General features: G+C 48.2%; 1 protein-coding gene across 1 annotated transcript in view; it reads right to left on the bottom strand.

Moving 5' to 3' along the window:
* Nucleotides 1–374: 374 nt before the first annotated feature.
* Nucleotides 375–23,494, bottom strand: part of rab28 (RAB28, member RAS oncogene family) — a 33,965-nt gene continuing 10,845 nt past the window's right edge. The window contains exons 3-7 of the mRNA XM_062549646.1: nucleotides 23,272–23,360; nucleotides 21,055–21,184; nucleotides 6,175–6,278; nucleotides 5,782–5,859; nucleotides 375–2,976 (exon numbers count right to left, since the gene is read on the bottom strand). Coding sequence (XP_062405630.1) covers nucleotides 2,884–2,976; nucleotides 5,782–5,859; nucleotides 6,175–6,278; nucleotides 21,055–21,184; nucleotides 23,272–23,360 — 494 coding nt within the window. The 3' untranslated portion in view covers nucleotides 375–2,883. The remainder of the gene's footprint in view (nucleotides 2,977–5,781; nucleotides 5,860–6,174; nucleotides 6,279–21,054; nucleotides 21,185–23,271; nucleotides 23,361–23,494) is intronic.

Raw genomic sequence — 23,494 nt, 5'->3', positions numbered from 1 at the left:
CATAATATATTCGTCCATAGACTTATAATGGGGCATAAAAAGGGCGATAACACACAAACAGCAGCTTATTGACCGGGTTGGCCACCCAGGTTGTGATCCTGGGACACCCTAGATTTTATTTTTGTATGACAACCTTTTACAGCAGCCCATGTCTGTAAAACCCCCTTTGCCCCCTGAATATAATATATTTGTCTTGCACTTAAATTGCCTTGCTTTAACATCACAATCCCACTGATAGTGTAACATTCCTTAAACAATGGCCTAACAAGCACTAAGAAAAGGAAGTTAATTTATACAATTACAATTTTATATGCACGTGGAAAACACACACACACACACACACACACACACACACACACTCATTTTGTGTTGTAACATTTTAATGAACATTCACAAAACTTCCTCTAAATGTACAATATAGGCTATATATCCAACTCTGTTTTAAATATAAACATCTGCTGGGTGGTAGATGGTAGATTCAAAAGATGTAACCGCAGAAAAGCATCTCAATCAAAAGAGGCTTTCCCAATGAAATGCTGAAAAAGATAATTGTAAAATAGTGTATGTGTTCATATATAGGGTGCACCATAGAAAAAAAGGATAATTTAGATGTACTTTACAAATATGTACATTACATATAAGGCGAACAATGTGAATTTCAAAACTGTCCAACCATATGGAGCATATACATCTGTTCTTCGTGTTGCAACTCCAGTACACTCATCTCATTCTCTCATTTGGTCCCCATAATGCTGGTTGATACATACCCTCATAAAATAAAGAGATGACAATATGGAAATATTTGAGCGTGAACATAGTTTAAAGCTGACCACAGTAATAAAAAAATATTTCAGTTGATTAAATATTGGTCAGAGGAGGAAAAAATATGCCCATGTAATGTAAAACATCAGATCTGTCTCCATTCAGTCTATTATACATACAAATCATCCATTTCTTCCCTAAGCCATGCTATAGAATGGTATCTTTGAGGTACAGGGAGAACCGTAAAGCATTTCATGTCACAGCTGTGCTTCGCTGCAGCAGTGTCTTACACACACATCAAGCAAAGACTAGAACATGTCAGTCAAAGTATTCTACACACACATCCAGCAAAGACTAGAGCGTCTCAGTCAAAGTGTTCTACACACACACAAAGTGTTCTAGTTTAATACTTTCATTGCATCTTACGTTACAGAATATTATATGCTTCCCTCAAGGTGCTTCTCTCGTTAGGTGACTGCTCTTTCTCAAAAATCAACATTCATGATGAGATGTGACACCTTTTAACACAACTTTACATCCAAGCAGATTTTATGAAATACCTGTTGACGATAAAAATACAAATTGTATGTATTTTTTCTTTATTTTAAAGAAAGAAAAAAAACAACAACAAAGAACTATCCAGCTTTCAAATAAATGCTTTTTTTTTAAAAATGCACTAATTGGCAAATGAAAGTACTAAAAAATCAAATAAACATACAAACACATTTTCCTTCATTATATTAAAACAAACATATAAGAAATAGCTGAGCGGATCTCCATGCACACACTCAGTTTAGGAGTAGCCTACCACCGAGGCAGAACTTCAACTGAAGTCAAGTCATTCACAGCAGCCATGTTCCCCTCTCACCCTCCAAGGCTGAACAGAGTCCACGGAGGAAACCCCACCTCCACAACCTAGCCGCTGGGGGAGGGACTACGGACATGCCATCAGTCCCAGTACAGGTGACGGACACTAGAGCGGCCAGGTGTCCAGACATCGCTACTGCACTAGCTAAAACAGGAGGATCAGAGCTGGCGCAATAGTGACAGGAAGAAAGTTAATGTGTCTTTCCAACTGCCAAAACTATAGATGATTTCTATATGTAAACATCGACGGTCATTGATCAACAGTGGTTCGGGATGGGGGGGGGGGGGGGGGGGGGGGATCTACTTCCAAATTCTTGATGCTTAATATTTATGAAAACATGGTGTAAATAATATATTTGTTTCCCACTTCTGTTAAGATGAACCAACATTTGATACAAGAGAGAACAGCAATCTTGCATTCCGATGTGCTGCAGATGTACATTTAGTGAACACTTGGTACTTCCCCACTGAGAAGACTCTCTTTTTTTGTGGTGTTGAAAGGGGATCGGTAAATAGTGTGTAGACTGGATTATGCCACACTGTCAAAAGTTACCTTGTTTCCTTTTAAAGAAGATTTGGAGTAATTTGCGGATCACAGAGTAAAATCTTCACATTAGCAGTGCTTGTTCCCCACAAATCTCCTGCAAACTCAAAAAATAAAACACTGTTTTATTGTCTTCTGTGCTTGTCTGAAGACATGTTCACACACGTGTGGCATGATGTTTGATGAAGAGTGGGTCTGTGAGCTTGGAAATGTTTGCGTGTGCTTAGGTGTGCCTTTGTATACATGGATGCAAGTGTCTGTGTGTACGTGCATGTAGGTGTTAAAGTACGCTTGACCGAAAACACAACAAGCACGTAGAGAGAAGTTGGGTGTTGTCTGCTCAGGTATCTGTATCTGTTGTCTGTGTGTGTGTGTATGTGTGTGCGTGCGGGTGCGTGTGTGTGTCTGTCTGTGACTGCGTGTGTGTGTGTGTGTGTGCCTGCGTGCCTATGGTCTGTGAATGTGGCTGAGAGCCAGTCTGTAGGAGCAGCCTGCTAGAGGGCCTGGCTGCCGCAGTTGATAGGTGTAGCTGGCCTGTAACAGAGATGAAGAGAAAAAGGGTGTGTGTGTGCGTGTGTGTGTGTGTGTGTGTGTGTGTGTGTGTGTGTGTGAGAGAGAGAGAGAGTGAGGGGTTCCATCAGCCACACGGAGAAGACAGGAGAGGAGAAAGAGCTGGAGTGTGTGAGTGTGTGTGTGTGTGGGGGGGGGGGTCACTGTATCGTGCACATGGAACTGCGTGGGGGGTTGACCGTCCTGGCCATGGGCTCCTGACTGTAGTTCACAATGTCTGCCTTCACCACTCTCTGGACACACACACACACACACACACACACACACGCACAAAAAGAGATGGAGAGACAGGAGAAAAAGCATCAGAGAGCTGTGTCTATAATTGACTATTCATCTTGTGCCTTGGCAAAGTTTATACAGTGTGTTCACAGTCTGCTGCTCCAAGCCTCCATTAGAGGCACGCGTGTGTGCAATACCTCACGGAGTAAAGACCTTTGCTTCCTCCACATCCGTCTTCTCACGCGCATCATGCTAAACACTTAAATCCAAATAGTCGACATGCCTCCACCCAGTTGCATGATCTTAATAGCACAGAATGTGCGCATTTGGATGACTGGATTAAATAATCAGTGACAGTAGGAGTATGCAAGACTGATATTTATGTATTGACCATGTTGGAGGAATGTTATGTTTTTAGTCTAAATTTTGTCTGTGTCAAATAAGGCTCAACTCAAATGGGCAAATGAAAAAGTGCTGACTGCTTACTGGAATCAACTATACTTAAAGGCCATGGTAAAACTACTCCATAGTTTACTCCATAAATATTTATCTTTTTTATTTTTCCTCATTACCTGGCAGTATAATTGTTCCATTCCTTCTGGGAATTCAATGAAACACAAACTATAGCTACAACTAAGGACCAGTATCTAAAATTCTAAATGTATATTTAAACAACAAGCTTGTACTGGTTGTCAATACAGGGGTTGCTAACTCCAAACACAGCTACAGGAGTTGCTAGCTGCTTTTGCACGTACTTCCCACTACTGAACAGAGCAGATTTTACTCTGAGTAGACTCCTGAGGAATAGGGCCTTCGTCCTGGGGATAGTCCACCAGCTCAGCTTTTACAATCCTCTGCCCAGAGGATCCGACAGGGGCAAGAGGAAGACCAACAGAAAACAAGAGCGTGAAAGTTGGAAACAGAGGAAGGAAGAGAGAGAGAGAGAGGCTGATGAATGATAAAAAGTAATGTTGGAAACTGAACTGAATGGAAAGAAAAGTGACTGATGAACAACACATGAGAAAATAAGAATACAAAAGAGGAGAAGACAAAAACAAAGAACAGAAAACAATAAAATAATTGAAATAAATAAATATAAAAATAACTACTAGTGAACCTGGACAGTGCCTCTGTGTGTACACAGACAGGACATGTGCGTGAGCATGCAGTAGAAGGGGCTGATAAATGAATGTACTGCCCAAGCGTGTCGTCCATCGTCTGACCAATCGGCCAGACCCCTGTATCTGACACACACCCCCACCTCTCCCTGGCCCCAGGCAGACGCTCGTGATGGAGTGGGCTCCCAGGCCGACGCTATCAGCTCGGGGAGGTCAGGACCTCCATGTAAAGCTCTCCAAACTTCACGTCGCTTAATGAGACTTTAGCTAAACAACCCCCCCCACATACACACACACACACTCACTTCTCTCACTCAGCTAGAACCGAGACTCTCAAGTCTACCACACACTCGACCCTCCTCATCTGTCTGTGCAACACAGAGAGATGATGCACTGTGGAAGAGCAGCACTGAGTGCTTTAGAGTGCTGTGGACTCTGACAGACTTTTGCTCCGATAACCTCCTATTCGGAAGTCCCCACATTTACCCCATGACTCCGGAAGCAAGGTCTTTCCCAACGCACTTTAGCATCCATGCTCTACCCTCTTCCTCCTTACTGCTCTCTCGGGAAGCTCCACTGGCCTCTTTGGAGATGAAGAGCACTGCATAGGGACCTTCCTTTGGGGAATCTTTGTCAGTGAGGGGACTGCTGTCCAGTGTGCGGGATCAGGCAAGCCCACTCTGTGTGTGTGTTTAGGTGGGATTAAAGCACTTGCTTTTATTTGAGACGGCCATCACGGAGGCTGATGGAGTGAGGACAGAGGTCACCTCGCACCCCCACACACCCCCACCCCATCCAGTGTGTGTGTGTGTGTGTGGGAAAAAGGGACGAGCTATGAGTGTGTGTGTATGTGTGATAGTGGCTGTGTGAGAGACAGAAAGCGTGTGAGTGTGCATAAGTGTGTGAGAGATAGAGTGTGTGTGTGTGTGTGTGTGTGTGTGTGTGTGTGTGTGTGTGCACATTGTCCATCAGTGCAGATCCATCCGTGTGGGGGTCAGGGCTCTGGTCTCTCCCATGTCTCCTGACTCTGCCTCCCCGGCCTGCTTGTCACTGGAGGGCCGAATCAGACGCAGGATTAATGCCTGCGGGGGAGCCCCTCACCCCCTAATCCCACCGCCCGCTCTCCTTGGCCAGCCTGAGGTGGGAGAGGGTGGAGGTGGAGGGTGGTGGGGCTGTGGGTCTCGGCCTGCTGAGGCAGCAGATAAGCCCAAAATAAATCAGAGGGTCCCTGTCGGAGCCTGCTCTCATCCCTCTGCTCTGCCACCACCACCCTTGGGCTGACCCAAGACCTCCACCTCTGGTGAGGAGTGTGTTAGAGGCCCGACAGGTCAGGCTGTTCAGACTGTATCAGCGGAGCATCAACACACAGCAGGGCTGTCCGTGAGACATGTACACACACACACGCAGGCACGCCAGAGGGAGGCTCACAGGAGGAGAGAGAAGGAGAGAGCCAGTGGGTTCACTGCAGAACTTATCGCTCGCCTTGTCCTGTCTGTTTCCTTCCAGATCACCCGCGATGCGAGTCCACAGATAACAGCTAACCCCAGCCAAAGCCTGACCCCACCTGGAGTTCATAATGTGTTATTTCGAGGGTGAGATGTCAGACTAGGCCAGATCTCCCAGGACTTGGTACACAGTTTCACCCACAGTTCCCTGTACTTACTTCACAGTATATGTGGTCAATGAGACGCAAGCACTCACCTGAGACTGCTCAATCTCAGCCTTGTTGAGCTTCACACCTAAAATTTCTGCTGCCAATTTCTGGAAACACAGATATACCTGGAACAGACACAGGTAACAAGATAGGATCAGCTACAGCAGAAGAGGACTTAACACTTTAAAAGCCACTTTAAATGTACGTTTTAAAACTACCTTTGTTTTTAGGTCATTTTCTAATTTCTTATTTTTCATCTAATTGTAAGCTAATCTGGACAAAAGCATATGCTGAATACCTTCTCCTTAGAAACAATCAATCACGCCATGAATTGGGTGTTTTTTACTAGTCTATTGTCTCTGGATCCGGCACCCTGCCACGTCTGTGAAGATGACTGATGATGAAGGAAATGATTCACATCGAGCGGGTGAAATACTCACGGAATCCCCCGTTTTTGCAGACACAAAATGGCTGACCAGACCGTTCTCCTGACAAAAGCGCTGGTGCTTGTCCACCTTCACCGTCCGCATGTGCTCCAGATCAGCTGGGAAGAGAACCGATTCATGAGAAATCCGTTTTAATCATTAACACTGCGCCCCCTCAAGAGGCTACACATGGTAACAGCAGCAAGGGAGAATCCTTCTGACAAGCACACAGTTTAGATCACAGATGCACAAAACACACTTCAGACACAGCAAGTTAGAAAAGTTTGCTATGGTGTCAAGGAAGGAAGACGCATAATTCCAACTCCAAAGACTTAGACATATTACTCATTTGAAATCCATTCCAGAGAAAGAGAGCTACAGTAGAGCATGTCAACAATGCTGCACTCCTTTGAGATGTGTCTCAATGGCAGACAGTCTCAGACAATGGGACTAACCACCCATCAATAGCTACACTGCTAGGACTGACTGCTTGATGGGGGGCCCACGTCTCAGCTAAGATTACGGTCCCACACCCCACCCCACCCCACCCCACCAGCTCCACTTGTTCAGTCTATAGAGAGATGGGACAGCGCTGCCCTGCAGGCACACACCTTTACGCTTTACCCTCTCACTGACCCGCACAGGCTCTCTGAAGCCCAGCGCAGATGATGGGCCAGAGACACACATCACACTCACACATACACACACACACACACACACACAATCCAGGTTTGGAACACTGCAAACAAACAGATTTGCTTGTCAATACATCCTGGAACCAAATTCTAGAGCAATCAGTGCAGTGGAGAGGGGGTAGATTTAGTGGGGGGGGGGGAGGGGTGTAATGACAGCGGAACGCTCTGCTGTTCTGTTATGAGGGCTGTGGAGTGGCACCAGACGTTCACTCCCACACACTCAAGCAAAAACACAGACACAAACACACACAGAGCGATGTTACGGCAGGGTCATCTGAGGGTCAGGAGGGGAGGTCATTTGGGGGTCGTAAGCAATAGCTTCCTTCTCCCTTTCCTGGCTTTTGTGAGGAGGCCAGGCCACACCCAGTATCCAGTGCATATGTGTGTTTGGGAGCCGGGGGAGTTTGACAACTGTATGCGCGGTGTAGCGTTTCTACCCTACCCTGCTGCTGAGTTCCTCTTTGTCTGTCAGATCATTCTTACTGTCTTACTGTCGTTGTTTACCCTGTTCTCATGCCCCCTGGTGTGTGTGTGTGTGTGTGTGTGTGTGTGTGTGTGTGTGTGTGATCAGTTCCACATCCATCACACAGACACAGACATACACCCACGCAAAATGAATAGTCCAGCAGCCTCAGCCTCTTTCCGTGCGACACTAAAACCTAAAATAACTAGTTTCCTTCAGAAGAGATCTATTAAGCCTCTCACACCCAGACACGCCTGGCCCATACATCTAGGAGAAGAGCACATCTAACCTCTCTCTCTCACTCTGTGCGCGCATAAACACAAGTGGCCCAGCGCCGTCCACTGGTTATTAATTCCTGTAATTGAGCATGGCAGCTCCCCGCACGCTACCTAGAGGTAAACGGCCGCTAATCCTTTGGATCCTGCACACTTGGGCAGGGTTATCAATCAGCTGTCAGGGGCAGATTAGCCAACATTAACACAGCGTGCCGAGAGAGCAGGGGCGCGTCAGGCCTGATAGCGTAAACCTCTCACTGATGAGCCTGGGCCAGAGTGGCCTGGGAGGAGAACGCCTAGCCTGGTCAGGATACAACACATAGCCTGGGTGGATACAGACACACACACACACACAGACAAGACAAGACACAGACACAAATCAGGATGGAAAATAGTAGGTGAAAAGGACACCATTGGGCGAAAAAGTGCAATAACGCCGAAATAGGGCTGTGATATCAGTGTTGCTAAATCGGGTCGCTTTAAAGGCAACTTATACCTCAGCATAAAGTCGAGGTCCAGAAGTCAAGCTTATTTCTGCTTTGAGTCTGGCGAAACGGGAAACCGCAGGTTGTGTTGACCATTCTGCGAGGCAGGAATGTCTGACAAGTCCTCATTCATTACAAATAACAATGCAGTAATGTGTGACTTTAGAGCAATATTTTTACACAGCTATTGTTACCGCGCTAGCCAGTGGCGCGGCCACGCCGACGTCTCTCCATGTGTTCTTTCGACGGGCGCTGTGACACGGGAGAATAGGCATATGTTATTCTGCTCTTGCTCTGCCCGTCGCCTGGAGAGTAGAAGTTATCACGTTGCCGCTCACTGGGCCCACGCGAAAACAAGGGAGGCCAGGAGACCTGAAGAGCCAGTGAACGTTTGACAGTCCTCCCCGACACAGTAGTGATGTATGAAAACAAACGTGGGGTTAACGTATGTTCAAACTCTGGGAAACAAACCCCTGCAAACAAACCCCTGCATTAGGTTTTTTTTTCAGGGTTTTTTTTTTCGTTTCTGGTCTAGTTTTTTTGTAGGTTGTTGTTGTTGTTTTCATGTCTGGTTCAAACATGCCATTTAGGAGCAAGTGGGTTAACGGACCGTGGAGGGTTTTGTTCATTCATGGATGTGAGCAAGTAAGCACAAAGCCTCAGGCGCAGCGCAATGAATGAAATTGCCACAGACCAGCCAACGCATACAGTGAGAGGCTACATGTCAACACACAATTTAGCTCATAAAGACTCCATGGGCCTACTGCCAAGCCTACACCACAAACAGCTTTGAACACCAAAACGCTTACTGACACACATTGCATGATGAGGCGAGACAGTCCCAATTCTAATCTAAGCGCATCTTGCGAGCGCAAGGAGGAGCGGCTGGGGCGGATGTGTCCCTAATCCTGCACTTTTAAGAGTCGTCGCCCCCCCCCCAACCATCACCACCACCCCTCCCGCCTTCCTCTGTCTCATTTCCAGTGAATGCAGCCCCCTTCACACTTATCAGTCAGACCCAATCTTCTGCTGACGATCTGGTTTCTCTCAGTGGCTGACAAACTGTATGGCGCGCTGGCTGGTCCCAGGAAGCGCGGCGCAAACACAAAATAAACTGTTTATGTGTGAGCGGTGGGGAGATAGCGTGACGGATCGTTTACCCGCGCCGAGACCGATGGCTCTACCTCGCCCCCGTCACCAGGCCTGTTTATTCTAGGCGCCGCCATGTCGGCCTGGCATTCAAGGGGAGAAAACTCAGCTGAATATTCCTCGCTAAGGGTCCATTCTTTTCACTTGATAGAGAGACAGGAGGGGGGTACATGTGAACATACCTGTATCAGGGTGTTTTGAAAATGGGAAAATGTTTTGAGTGTTTTGATGCCTTCAAGCAAATTTCAAACAAAAATGTTCATCGTAAGGGAAAAAAAGAAATACACTTTCATTCAAGATTTTTGTGAAAAATATTATTTTCCCAAATGTAATAGGCTGATTGTAATTGGTTTTTGATTGGATATTCTCAATTCATGTCCTTTGCTTGTGTAGTGTCTAGTCCACAATACTATGGAATCATATTATTATATCTGCCCATTTCCTCCCTCCTAATGCATGCAGCCACACAGGTCATCTCCATGGGGCCCATGCAAGGCAGCGCTGTGTGGTCCACAGACATGGTGAAAACACACACCATATACACACAATCAGGGGTGACAGCGAGCCTTGTTCCCCTGCCCCGACTGTTGGGGACCAAGTGGAACATTTAATCGAGCGAGTTACAGCCCGCGAATAAACTTGACATAACACAGTTAATGGCCGCCAGCCTCATTTAAGACAAACAACTGTTGGGGGGTGGGCATTGGGGGTGGGGGGTAATAGAGTAAAATGAGGGAGTTTTAGTTCACACCCCAAAAAGTGAAAGCTGCAGGGGGTTTTATAGATCCCAAAGGACTCGCTGTTCACTGGAGTTAGCCCACTCTCTGACGAGACGTGAGGGGGTGTGGGTGTGTGGGGAGGAGGCGGTTAGGGAACTCCAGAGCTCCCCCAAGCCCTCTCTCCATCACGAGCAGAGCCCGAGCGAGCGTGAAGTGGACAGTAAACACCAATGCTAAGAGGATGTCCCAGTGCCTTCCTGCTCCATTAGAGTGACGGATGTTGCATTATGAGGGCTCAGGTCTCATTAGGTCGGTGGGCGAAGCTGTAGTGGCGAACGTTTACACAAGACAACGGTCCGCACATGTAAACATACGTCCGCCATAACTAATGTGCGCTAAAGGAAAACTGTAGTGCCACGCAGAAATCAACCGAGTCATTTCTCTGTATAGAGCCGAAATACACTTACACGCATTAGAATATCTTATCAAGCTTTTCAGTAAACAGCAGTAATTACAGAACATAACATGGGAATACAATCATGCAAAGTTTATAAATATGTTAACATTAACTCGAAACATCACAAAATAAATAAATAAATAAAAACTGAATGGAAGCTGCATGGTGTGCGAATCATCCCTTAGTCTTTTTGGCTTCTCTTATCATTGGCTAACATTAATTCAATATCATTTGTATTGAATGTTATGCTTGGTTCATGCTAAGTGATGCCATGAACACCGTTAGTTGAGCAAAGCATAATGTTTGTATATGCTCAATGTACTGAATATAAATTAATTAGGTAACATAAACAAACCATAAGCTAAATAAGCATCCTAACTTAAGGTTCCAACAGTGAATGGTCATTTCAATGCCAATTAATATATGAATTACTATTTGTTAAGTAAACATAATGTTGAGCATTACAAAACAAGGGAAATGTAATTTATGGTTAAAATAATCATGAAAATGAGACAGAACCCAAATAGAATACCATAGGCAGGATGGGGGAAGGTTATATTACTGAGAATGAAAAAGCTACCTTTTTTTCACCATCATTTTCACAATTATTTTTTATTTTGTGTTTCATATTTGCGAAAAGAGACACCCATTTTGTGATGAATAGGAACACATTATTCTGTAGAAGCGGCTCCTTTAAATAGGTAGGATATTAGTCTATATATGCCATGACTGAGTAAAACCCCTGTGCTCTCTGAAGCCAATTTAGCCCTCAAATACGCAGCATAAGCACATTTGAAAAGTGTTTTTCTGAAAGTGAGGTTTTAGACCAGTGCCATTTCCAGCATCCAACATTAAGGCCATTCCAGTGCATTTGCCCCGCCGAAAGCTAATTCATTTCGGCATTGACTGGACTTTTTATGCATCCACTGGCCCATTAAATGGGACCATAACATGAAAATCATGCGCAATATGAAAACAAACTGTTTAACATGACATGAGCGCAGCTCGTAAAAGCACCACCAAGTCTGAACCAAAAGGATCGTTTGCCGCTTTCCATTTTTTGCTCCAAGAGCGACTTGAAACAAGTAATAAAAAGTGAGCTTCCCGCCTCAAATCCAAAACAGGACAGAATGCCCGCTGTTGAGCCTCTCACAGGAACCCCGTGAGCCCTCCATTAGAGAGAGAGAGAGAGAGAGAGAGAGAGAGAGAGAGGAAAAAAACCCTCTCCTGCATTCATTATGCCAGTGTAGCTTAAGTGCAGGATGAAGTGTTAAAATGAAGTGCTCGGAAGGGTCCTGCTTTTAGCCGTGCCAGTCGGAGGCACACCAAGCGTCCATTCAGAGAGTGTAGTGGGCCAAAGCCGGAGGGAGCGCGGCCCGCGGACGCCAGCGCAGCGAGTGTCTTGTTTAGCAAAAACAGTCTGGACATTGTTTACAGCCAGCGGGGGTGTTTATCTTAGGGAGCGAGAGATTTGGAGCCCGGGCGAGTCAACGAGGGCGCGCAGTTAAAACCAGCGCAGGTGATGGGAAGCGCCAGTGCCCTTCAAACAACGATTAACAGTCATTAACGCTCGCGGCGAGCTCATTTGAAAGGCAAATGAAAACAAATATATGTATTACTTGAAAAGGAAACAGGGCTTCTTTATCAATATGATACATTTTCTTCTCCATAGGCTACACACACTTCAGTTCTGAACTGGCCTGATTCCAAAGCCTCCCCATGCATTAAAGGCAGGGCAACTAAACTGTACCCCTGATTCATAGCACGGGTCAGATCAGGATGGAGCGAAGCACCAACATGTAGCCATGTAACCCCATCTGTCATAACAGCAAACGTGTGGATGAAAAGGCTACGCTTTTAAATAGAGAGAGAGAGAGAGAGAGAGAGAGAGAGAGAGAGAGAGAGAGAGACTTGCTATTGACCTGATAGTGATGGGGTTGTCTGTTGAAGGGTTTAAAAAACAATACCAGTAAAAATGTAAAAAAAAAAGATCCTCATGATTTGTGCAGCACAACAGAGTTGCATGAGGCGGCATGAGGCGGCGATAGGCTTGTGGAGCTGTAGATGGAGAGGCTTGTTGCGATAAGGCGGGGACGTCATGTGACCGGCGCGGGCCGGGCCGTGGGGGCCTGTGAGGGAGGTCTGGGGGGAGGATCTGACACACAGAGCGGCCTTTGTGTGGCGGTGGGCCCAAATAGGCCCACGGTGCCAAGGGAAGGGGGTTCCCTCACGGTCAGAAGTGTTCTGTCGACAGCCCATAGATCACAGGCTCATCTTTCCACCCGACAAAGAGCCAGAAGGACACACGTGCGCGTGAACTTTTACTAACACACACACACACACACAAAATTCACTTTCACTCATACACACACACACACACACAAAATTCACTTTCACTCATACACACACACACACACACAAAATTCACTCACACACACACACACACACAAAATTCACTTTCACTCACTTTCTCTTACACACACATACACACACACACACACACACACACACAAAATTCACTTTCACTCATACACACACACACACACACAAAATTCACTCACACACACACACACACACAAAATTCACTTTCACTCACTTTCTCTTACACACACACACACACACACAGACACACTTTCACCACATTCACACATGGGACACACAAAGTTCTGTGCGCTTGTGTGTGTGTGTGTGTGTGTGTGTGTGTGCGCGAGATGCTACGAGCCACTTACTGGGTCGCGTCCTCATAAAAGACGATACACGCTGAACTCTCACCTATGCGGCTTCAGCTGCCCACCAGGATGGGTACTCTAGTTACTAATACGCTCACACACACACGCACACACACACACACACACACACACACACACACACACACACATTTAAACGGAATCTGCTGGGGCCAGTAAAGCAACATTGAGCATATTCTCCCTCTCCAGTGAGCTTATGTAAAGCGATGGGTGTTCAGCAGTAGCTGGTTTCAGTCGCAGGGGTGGTTCAAACATGAGTGTGAGTGTGTAGGTGTATATGTGTGTGTGTGTGTGCGTACGAGGTGGGGGCTCGTGGCACTAACTGCCCCCTGTAAAACACGGGGGCCGCGGGCCGGCCAGCTGGGTTTACGGGTTCCACAGGACTCGTGAAAACGAGGCGGACAAAAGCCCCAGTTCTGCAGCGACCGCCCAAGTTGCAGCGAGCGACTAAGCGCGCGTCCAACCGACTGACAGAGGGAGCGAGGGAGCGAGGGAGCGAGGGAGCGAGCGGGTCCTTTCACAGCCCACGTCCTCTGCTCTCTGCCGGCCCACTTAAAACCAAGAGGACGTTTGCAGCTCTGCCAGCGGCACGACACGACCCGGCCCGGCCCAGCTCCGCTCGACGCCAGCGGGCCAGGCCTGGAGCGCCCCGCTCTGTTCTGTTCTGCTCCACTCGCCTCTGCTCACTCTCTCAACTCCTGCCTAACTCAACACGCTCTTAATGTCCTGATTCAAACCCAATTCAATATACTCCCCCTTAACCGCAGGGCCACGTCAAATTCAACATGCTCTTACTTGCTGATTCAAACCCCATTTAACATACTAGGCTCCTCTGTCAGCATCTTGCGCTCTGTAATTTTCATTGGCCCTCTTTGTCCTGGTCATTTTTTTTTTGTCAGCGAACACAATCAGAGCCAGATTTAATAAGGGGGCTTGAGGAAATAAAGAATGTTTTAGCTGAGCTACACCTTTGAGCTGTCCAATTCAAAGAAAGAGGCAGAGACCAGTGGTGAGTTGTTATTAATGTTTCACATGTGCTTCCTAACCCTAAGCCAGGGTGAGGCTGCCAGTAAAGCTAGTCCATTAATTACCCCCCTCCCCTGCATCAACACATACGGACCAGTTCCATCTGTGACAAGCCGTTCTCATTAGCTGTGGACAGACATTCTGCTTGTTAAATGGCTTTGAAAAGACTTCAACAACAATACGAAACCCCTTCACTCCACCTCTGCGCTCACGACTGTCTGGAGAGGATTCAAAATAAGGGCTTTAGCAACTCTTGGACTTCCTGGTTCCTGACCGTTGAGTTCTACACGCCATCACAAACTCGGGCATCTGAACGGTGTGGTGGGGAGTTATGGCTGCACAGTGCACACACACACACACACACACACACACACACACACACACACACAGCTGATCCGGAACCAAGGGAAGCATTCCTCCAAAGCCATGTCGTGGAGAGGGGCGTGGAGGAACAAGGGTGCCCGGTGTGACTGTGTGATGGCTCTGACAGCTCCAGGCGTGACGACGGGCTCCAGGGCCACAGTTGTGCGGATCCTCGTTGAACCAGGTGGGCTCAGCAGCACTAGCGTGAGCCGCAGCAGCAGAGGCAACACTGGCGCTGGTGGTAGGTGTGGAAGATGTCAGTGTCGGCTGTAGTGTAGCGCAGGCCTAGCGAGACTAAATGGCCCGTGACGTACCACACAAGAAGCGCAGTTGCAGGCCGCGGCCCCGTCATCTGCCGCCATGTGCACCAATATTTGCTTTCTGCACGACTCCAATGAAGGAGGGCCTTTTCCACTGGCGTTCACAGAGCATTGAGGAGCAGCGGCTGGGACCAAGGGAGGAAGGGGGGGAGAGAGGGCCTCAGAGAGGCGGCCATTTTGTTGATAGTGCTTGACCTGTTCTCCATGAATAGTTCATCCTCCATCGCTAAATTCAACACTCCATGGAAGCGACATCCTCCTTATGCAGCCACACACTGAATTAACATCCATTTGATCCGTTTTGATTTGATCTTTGAGAGCTACACTAATTACAACAAATACAGTATTGTATAGTTCTAGCCTAGTGAACCTAAAAATGATACCACAACCTTCACAGCTGTGAAATAGTTTCTTTCATTTTCGCAGTATGTACCTTCCCAGACCACCGAATTACATGGTGCATTGCCAGCACAGCTAAGCTAGGAGAGACAGGTGTGTTTATCTGCCTGTCAGAAGACTATATACCATCAAAATCAAAACGTACCTCAGAAAGTGGAAAAGTGTGTTGCTTTGAGACGCTTTAAGACAATAAGTAGTTTGACAGCATCAGAACATATGTGTCATAATTACTCCTGCAATATCATTTAGGCTTTGATAACTCAAACATATGTCTTCCTCTGCCACTGCAATGAGCAACTCTAGGCTGCATGCCTAAACGACAACACAAGGCCTACTGTTGCACACCAAACCTGTATATGTATTCTATGTCCAACACACCTACGGCCCTCAAACTCCTCTCAAGGCCGTCCCCTGGGGTGGGGGCAGGGAAAGGGGTGGTTTGACCCGAGCCAGGACTGGGCTTTTGTCCACCACATGTCTATTGTGGCCTGGTCACTCCCCCGGGGGCAATTAGGAGCTTTTAGTTTGTTGTAAGAGGAGCTAAGTGTGTGTGGGTCCGGCCAGGAAAAACATTTTCGGAGCTGGGCCGAAAACAGAAGTGCATTCAGCTCCTCCGGGCTCCAGGCCCCTCCAGGCATCCTCGCACAGAGTGCCCCCACCCCCCCGCCACCTCCCACCGCAGAATGACTACAGACTAGGGGGGGGGGGGGGGGGGGGATCCTCACACAGAGCACCCCCCCCACACACACACACACCACAAAATGACTAGAGACTGGGGGGCCATCCTCGCCTAGAGTGTGTGTGTGTGTGTGTGTGTGTGTGTGTGTGTGTGCGTGTGTGTGTGTGTGTGTATCTGTGTGTGTGAGAGTGTGTGTGTGTGTGTGTGTGTGTGTGTGTGTGTGTGTGTGTGTGTGTGTGTGTGTGTGTGTGTCTTTCCCCATCCTCAGCCAAAAAACTAATTCAGGGGATGGGGCTTCAGGGGAGTTACACACTAGGAAGCACATTCTCCAGCACTGAATCAGGAGAGGAGGGGAGAGGAGGAGACAGGATCCTCCTGAAAGTATGGACCCTTTGGTGCTGATGAATTGAGTATTAGAGGGGGGGAGAGAGAGATGGAGACAGAGAGAGAGAGAGAGAGAGAGAGAGAGAGCGATGACGAGGAATTGTTCAGTGTAGCGTGCAGAATGCAAACACGCATATGTTGCTTTACACAACAGCCATGGCGAGCCAACAAAAAGAAATGGACTGGAAGGGGAAGGGAGGGGAGGGGTGGGGAGGGGAGGAGAGGGGAGGGGTGGGGATGGGGATGAATGTGAGGGCAAGTGAACGCAAGATACAGTTTTATATGAGACATATCATGAGAGTGATATCATGAGAGTGCACTGAGTGTGTCTCCCTTTCCTATCCATTTAACATCCATACGCAAATGCAGCAGCTTCCAATGCAAAATAAATTCCCATAGTCTAGCAAAGTGTATGTATGTATGCGGGTCAGAGTGATTGTGTGTGTGCTTGTGTGTGTCTGTTACAGTTTGTGTGTGTCTGTGTGTGTGTGTGTGTGTGTGTGTGTGTGTGTATGTGTTACAGTTTGTGGGTGTGTGCGTGTGTGTGTGTGTGTGTGTGTGTGTGTGTGTGTGTGTGTGTGTGTTGAAGAGGAGGCGAGCAGAGAGGGTTGAGTGAGCCTGCGTGCTAAAAGCCATGAGTGATGAGGAGGGGTTAAGAGAACTGAACCCATTTAAGTCACCCAAACAAGAGCTACAGGAGCCCCTGAGACAACGCAGGCCACAGACCCAGGGAGGGAACGCTCTCTCTCTCTCTCTCTCTCTCTCTCTCTCTCTCTCTCTCCCTCCCTCTCTCTGTGTGTGTGTGTGCATACGCGCTTTTATACGGGGCCAGGGCAAGTCTAATGGCCTTTTTTTTTGGAGAAATAAGTCTGGAGCAAAATGAAAAATGTGAAAACAGATTACAGCAATTACTTAAATATACAGACAAACATACTGCACGCACACACACACACACACACACACACACACTGCGGTCCACGGTCAGTTGCCTTAGAGTGTTAAATTAAACTCCTTGTCAAAACATATGCTACACTATTGCTTGTTTGTCAGGAAACTACAATAAGAAATACATCACCTCAAGGACCTCAAGTATTCTCTAAAAAGAATACGGCCTGTCTTGTGCACCCGGGGCAACTGGCCAGAGTGTGTGCCAATGCGTCACCGTGTGTTCTAGAACGCCACTATTATCCGGACACACTGGCTGCACTTCTGCAGTGTGATCTGCTTGGCGATACAGGATAGCTCAGGATCGCCCTGTAATAAACAGTTATAGTGTGTTTAGATAGGCCGAGAGCTTAGCATTCTTCCATTACCCTGGAGTTCCCGGAAAAGCAGCCCCTCAGCAAACGTGTGTGTGTGGTGTGTGTGTGTGTGTGTGTGTGTGTGTGTGTGTGGAGAATGAGTGCAAATCTAAAAAACTGAGGTCTGCATGTCTATGAGCAGCATGATGTGCATGTGTGAGAGGCACTGACACTAGCCAGTTGCAGCTATACGTCCATACGTCCTCATCTGTACACACACACAGTGCAGCGTAGGCCCTTATTAAAACCTGCCTTGGCCCACTTCCTCACTGAATTGTTACAAGCGAGGCCATTCTTAAAGCCATGTGGGGAACGGGGGGGGGGGGGGTGTTGAGGGGGGGTATGTGGGTGGGGTGGGGTGGGGCAGGTTGTGGCGTACGGGGGGCAAACGGGGGCTCTGCTCTCTGCTCTTAACGAGCTCACTTAGCCGGCCGCAGCCACCTCGGGCCGGCAGAAGAATGGAGGGGTTGTTCCGCCGCTGCCAAACGGGGAGAGGAAACCGCCGACCAGCCTGCCAACCAACCAGCTCGGCCAGCCGGGACCCAGAGCTCCGACCAGGGGGACGGAACGTGCTAAGGGCTTCAGTCGCCAGGGCCAGGCCCTACACACACACACACACACACACACACACACACACACGTAACTGCACCAGTGCACCACCTGACAGACACACTCCCACACAGTCATCTAGTATCAGAGTTGTTGTCACTGCACTGGAATAACATTTAGAGGAATCGTGCTCCGGATCTCCATGCAGACTTGATGCCAGTTGTCTACGTGTAGGGACATGAATGGAATTAAATCACTCGTAAAAATGAAAAAAAAAATAGGAACAGAATGCCAGCACCGTGTGGTTTGGTGAGAGAAGAGAACAAAACAAAACAAAACAAAAAAAACACCCTGTTCCATTTTGAAATTCACATCTTCTTTTTCACGTTTTGGAAAAACAGAAACAAATCAAAATAGAACAAATTTTAACAGTGTAGAGGGCTCTGTCCTCATCAGTCACCGAGCGTCAGTGTGTGTGTGTGTGTGTGTGTGTCAGGGCTCTTCCGCTAGGCCGTATGCGAGACGGCTTTACAGCGACGATGATGTGTGTGACGGCCGGGTTGTGTGTGTTCCCGCTGGGTGGTAGCAGCGCAGCGATAATAAAATACGGCACGAGTTTAAGAGCCTGAGAGGGTCGGCCTTCTGAAGAGCATAAATCTGTACATTTGTGCCACGGGCCTGTTTTTCCAAGCTGCCGTGTATCGAGAGAGTGTGTGTGTGTGTGTGTGTGTGTGTGTGTGTTCTTCAACGGATCTATTTCAGTTGCTGTAAATATGGTCCTGAGGTCGCAGTGTCTCGTCCTGAACTTCATGGGAACGTAACAAAAGTCCATAACCGTGGCAACCGAGAAAGCCATGATTTGATTTTTTTCTGCCACTTTGTTTTTCACCGTGGGCCTCGGAGCGGAGCGGAGTGGAGGGGAGAGGAGCGCTACTACGAGGCGTGCACGCACCAGTTGAAGGGGCTGCCTCTCCACATGGCCACTGGACAGGGGTGGACGCCTGAGGTGGGGGGTCCAGCAATGACCGGGGGGGTGGGGGGGCAAAAACAGAGATGTCTGTGTGGGCTATTCCCCAAAGATAGCTGAAAGACTAACTCTCTCCTTCTCTCGTCTCTCGCTCCCTCGTCACGGCTCCTGAAGGAAGGCAGCGAGCGGGAGAGAGCGCTGGGAATTTGGAGAGCCGTGGCCAGATAATGGATGGCTCCTAGTGGGCTGATCTGGGTGGGGGTGGCCAGCACAAATAAAACACAGGCGCGCCATTCCCAAAGCAGGCACGCTCATCTCCTGTCCATCACGATGACGAGGAGGAGACTAAACAAGTATACGGACTAGAACCCAGTCGGCTCTGGCGTCCTCTTTAGGACGCTATTCATACTAAGGGTACTAACAAGAAAGAAAAGGGAGAAAGCTTATTGAAATAAATCAAACCAAATGTTGGTCGCTCTCACCACACTGAGAGTGATGTACGCATGTATTTATTTTGTAAGTATTTATTTATAATTTTGAGAGAAACTGAACGACCCCTGTCTGCTGTCGCCATTCATCCAGGAATCGTTCAGAGAGGCCATCAGAAGGTTGCCGCACCCGTCTGCTGAGATGCGCTCTGGGTAGAGTTTGTGTACGAGAGAAAAAGTGTTTGTGTGTGTTTGTGTGTGTGTGTGTGTGTGTGTGTGAGGGTGGGGGGGGGGTTCTCTCAGGGGAGGTGGGGAGTGGTGGGATTCTCCCAGTTGCCCTCTCCGCTGGCTGGCTGGCAGGCACACAGAAGGGAGTGGTCATTATGAGTCTTTATTGTCTTTATTGTGACGGCAGGGAGAGGGGGAGAGAGAGGGAGGAGGAGAAAGACGGACCGAGGGAGGGAAGGAGGGAGAACGAGGAGAGGAGTCTGCTTATCCTCTGGCCTCAGACTGCTGATGCATAGCTGGCCAGGCCATGCTCAGACAGAGCCAAGAGAAGCAGCGAGATAAGAGATGCGAGATGCTCACTGTGTGTGTGTGTGTGTGTGTGTGTGTGTGTGTGTGTGTGTGTAGTTCTCCCTCTCTCTCTCTCTCTAACACACACACACACACCAGCCCATACTAAAGATGTTAAATCATCACTCCCACGCGACGTCTTGAGTTTTGCAGGCCCTCTGTTTGGGCGCGATGTTGCCAAGGTGCTGGCTTCTCATGAATCAAGCGCCATATCTCCTTCGCACATCAGGTTACACACTCGCAAGGCCTGCTCAAAGCCCACTCTCTCTCTCTCTCTCTCACACACACACACACACGCCGACAGCTTTTAAGAGCCACACAGCGCAAAGGTATGCTAACACATGGACACAAGTGTTGCCTCACGGCTCCAAACACACGCTCCTGTTCTGATGCGGCCCATTAGGAGAAGCCCATCCAGATTGGGAGATCATCTCAGAGCACTCTGGCTGCCTGTTTACGGCTGGACAAGAGCGCTACCCAGTGTAATAAATGCAGCAGCGAGTGCAACATTATCTAAAGTATCCCGGGCTACTTGCACTGCTTGTGTCAACACTTTAGTCAGAGTAGTGTCTATGGATGCCAGCTGTCACTCAGATACCATCCCTGAGAAGTGCTTGGAAGCAAGCATGGAGTACAGTTCTAATTAAAGTGTAGGACTGCTCTTCAACTAAGTGCAGCATGTGGATGGAAAACTCTGGATCCTCTACAAGCCATCTTGGATCTCGAGGGCTTGGTCCTCTCTCACTCTCGTGTGTCTCAAGGGGCGAGTAAAAGCTTGTGAAAGTCCGGTACACTATATGCCTTTTCATCAGTACGTGTGTTCCCTTGGGTACCCAACCCGTAATTAGCCCTTAGCATTGTTCCATGTGGCTTTAGGCGTTGAGCTGGAGTAATCCGGTCGGGTCCTACTCACTTTTATTGCCCACCAGCGCCACCACCGGCTGCACGTCGGCCTCCTCGTTGCCCTTCTTGACCATGCCGAACCAGTCCTCCAGGTTCTCAAAGCTCTGGTAGTTAGTGATGTCATACACCAGCAGCACCCCCTGCCAGAGAAACACACACACACACACACAAATGACGAGATGATCACATCTATGCAGGACATCCATAACATTCCCCATGATTTTGTCATTCTTTTCAACACACACACACACACACACACACACACACACACAGAGAGACACACAGAGACACACAGAGACACACACAGACACACACAGACACACACAGACACACACAGACACACACAGACACACACAGACACACACAGACACACACAGACACACACAGACACACAGACACACACACACAGACACACACACACAGACACACACACACACACACACACACACACACACACACACACACACACACACACACACACACACACACACACACACACACACACAACGAGATGAACACTCCTCATACTTTTCTCATTCGTTTCAACCTTTTTCAGCATCCCAATGGGAACAGACAGTATTTTTCTTTTAGAGTGAGCGGGTTTCATACTGTCATAACTGTAATACTGCGTCAACATAATTTAGCTGATTACTGACTGTCGATTCTAATCCTGTTCATTTTCATTAGTTGAGCAGTTAGAGAGAGTGTGTGTGTGTGTGTGTGTGTATGTCAGAGCTCTTCCACTAGGCTGTATGCGAGGCGGCTTTACAGCGACGTGTGGGATGTGTGTGTCGGCTGGGTTGTGTGTGCGCCCGCTGGGTGGTAGCAGCGTGATGTGATGTGGTGTGGTGTGGTGTGGTGAGTGAGTGGCTCAGGGAGTGCCATGCTCCTGCTATGCCAGTTGGAGCAGTCAGCAGGGGGCACTAGAGCCTGAGCTGCCAGTCGCAGAGCCAGCCAGTGGGCTGTTAAACTCTGGGCTCCGCACACACTGGCCCCAACACACAGCGCCTGAGTGGCAGGGAAGACCCTGGGCAAAGCACCCCACACCCCCCACCTCCACTCACACACCTCCAATAAACAAGTACACCCATACAGGAAATGTACACACATACACACGCGCACACACACACACACACACACACGTACATATACACACAGGTGTACACACACACACACACACACACACACACACACACACACACACACACACACACACACACACACACACACACACACACACACACACACACACACACACACACACACACACACACACACACACACACACACACACACACACACACACACACACACACACACACACACACACACAATTTGGAGTCTGACTGAGCTCACATAGTTGCATATAAATGGCTAAAGTGTGCCTCAGTAGCTTAGCAGAGCTAGCTGTGGGACTATTTGATGGATGAGAAGAGTGGGCAGACTATTCTCAGAATGACAAGCGTACTCTGCGAGTTACGCAAATGAAAACAGGAAGATGGCAGGCAAGGGAAGAGCCAGGGGAAAGAGTGATAAATTGAGACAAATAAAGAGAAGGGCAGATCGAGAGAGGCTGAGACAGGTATATTGAGTAAGAGGGAAGAGGGAAGAGAGGAGTAAGACTTTGACAGACAGTGTGTGTGTGTGTGTGTGTGTGTGTGTGTGTGTGTGTGTGTGTGGAGAGAAAGAGAGGACGGAACATTGAATGAGTGGTTTGGTCTGAAAGACAAAGAGTTAGGAGAGATAGTGTGTGTGTGTGTGTGTGTGTGAGAGAGAGAGAGAGAGATAGTGTGTGTGTGTGTGTGTGCGTGTGTGTGTGTGTGTATGTATATGTGTGTGAGAGAGAGAGAGAGTGAGAGAGAGAGATTGGTATAGCGGGGCATATATTGACACACTGAGTGTTTTCACCACGGCTCATACATAAGCAGCATTAACAGCTAGCCTATAAACTTGGCATCAAGCCTGTGGACTAATATTATTACTGAAGCTTGTTAACCCCCAAGCCTGCTGGGGAAACACTGCTAGATTGTAAAGCAGTCACAGAATGCTCAGAGCTCGAACAAAAATAAAGGTAAATAAAGAAGAGCGGACCACACATCTCGAGCGCCAGCGTGCATGTTTGGGAAAGTGCCGTGCTGTGTGTGTCTGTGTGAGTGTGTGTGTGTGTGTGTGTGCGCACGTGTGTGTGTGTGTGTGTGTGTGTGTGTGTGTGTATGACCAACGATACCTGAGCACCGTAGATATACTTGTCCAGCATTTTCCCTCCAATCGTCTGGCCGCCAATGTCCCACACCTGCAGAGTGACATTCAGATTGCCTGTGTGGAGACAGGAGTGGTACGGTCAAACAGACGGACAAGGGCAGACACACAAGTGGTGCCTCCTGAGCTTTTCCATTTGTTGAGGAACTCAAAGGTGATTTCTGCGGTCATAGTTCACCTCCCAGCTGAGC

Source organism: Sardina pilchardus, chromosome 11, assembly GCF_963854185.1.
Source record: "Sardina pilchardus chromosome 11, fSarPil1.1, whole genome shotgun sequence".
Lineage (NCBI taxonomy): Eukaryota > Metazoa > Chordata > Actinopteri > Clupeiformes > Clupeidae > Sardina > Sardina pilchardus.
The sequence above is the reverse complement of the archived record's forward strand: the minus strand, read 5'-3'. Positions and strand labels throughout refer to the sequence as shown.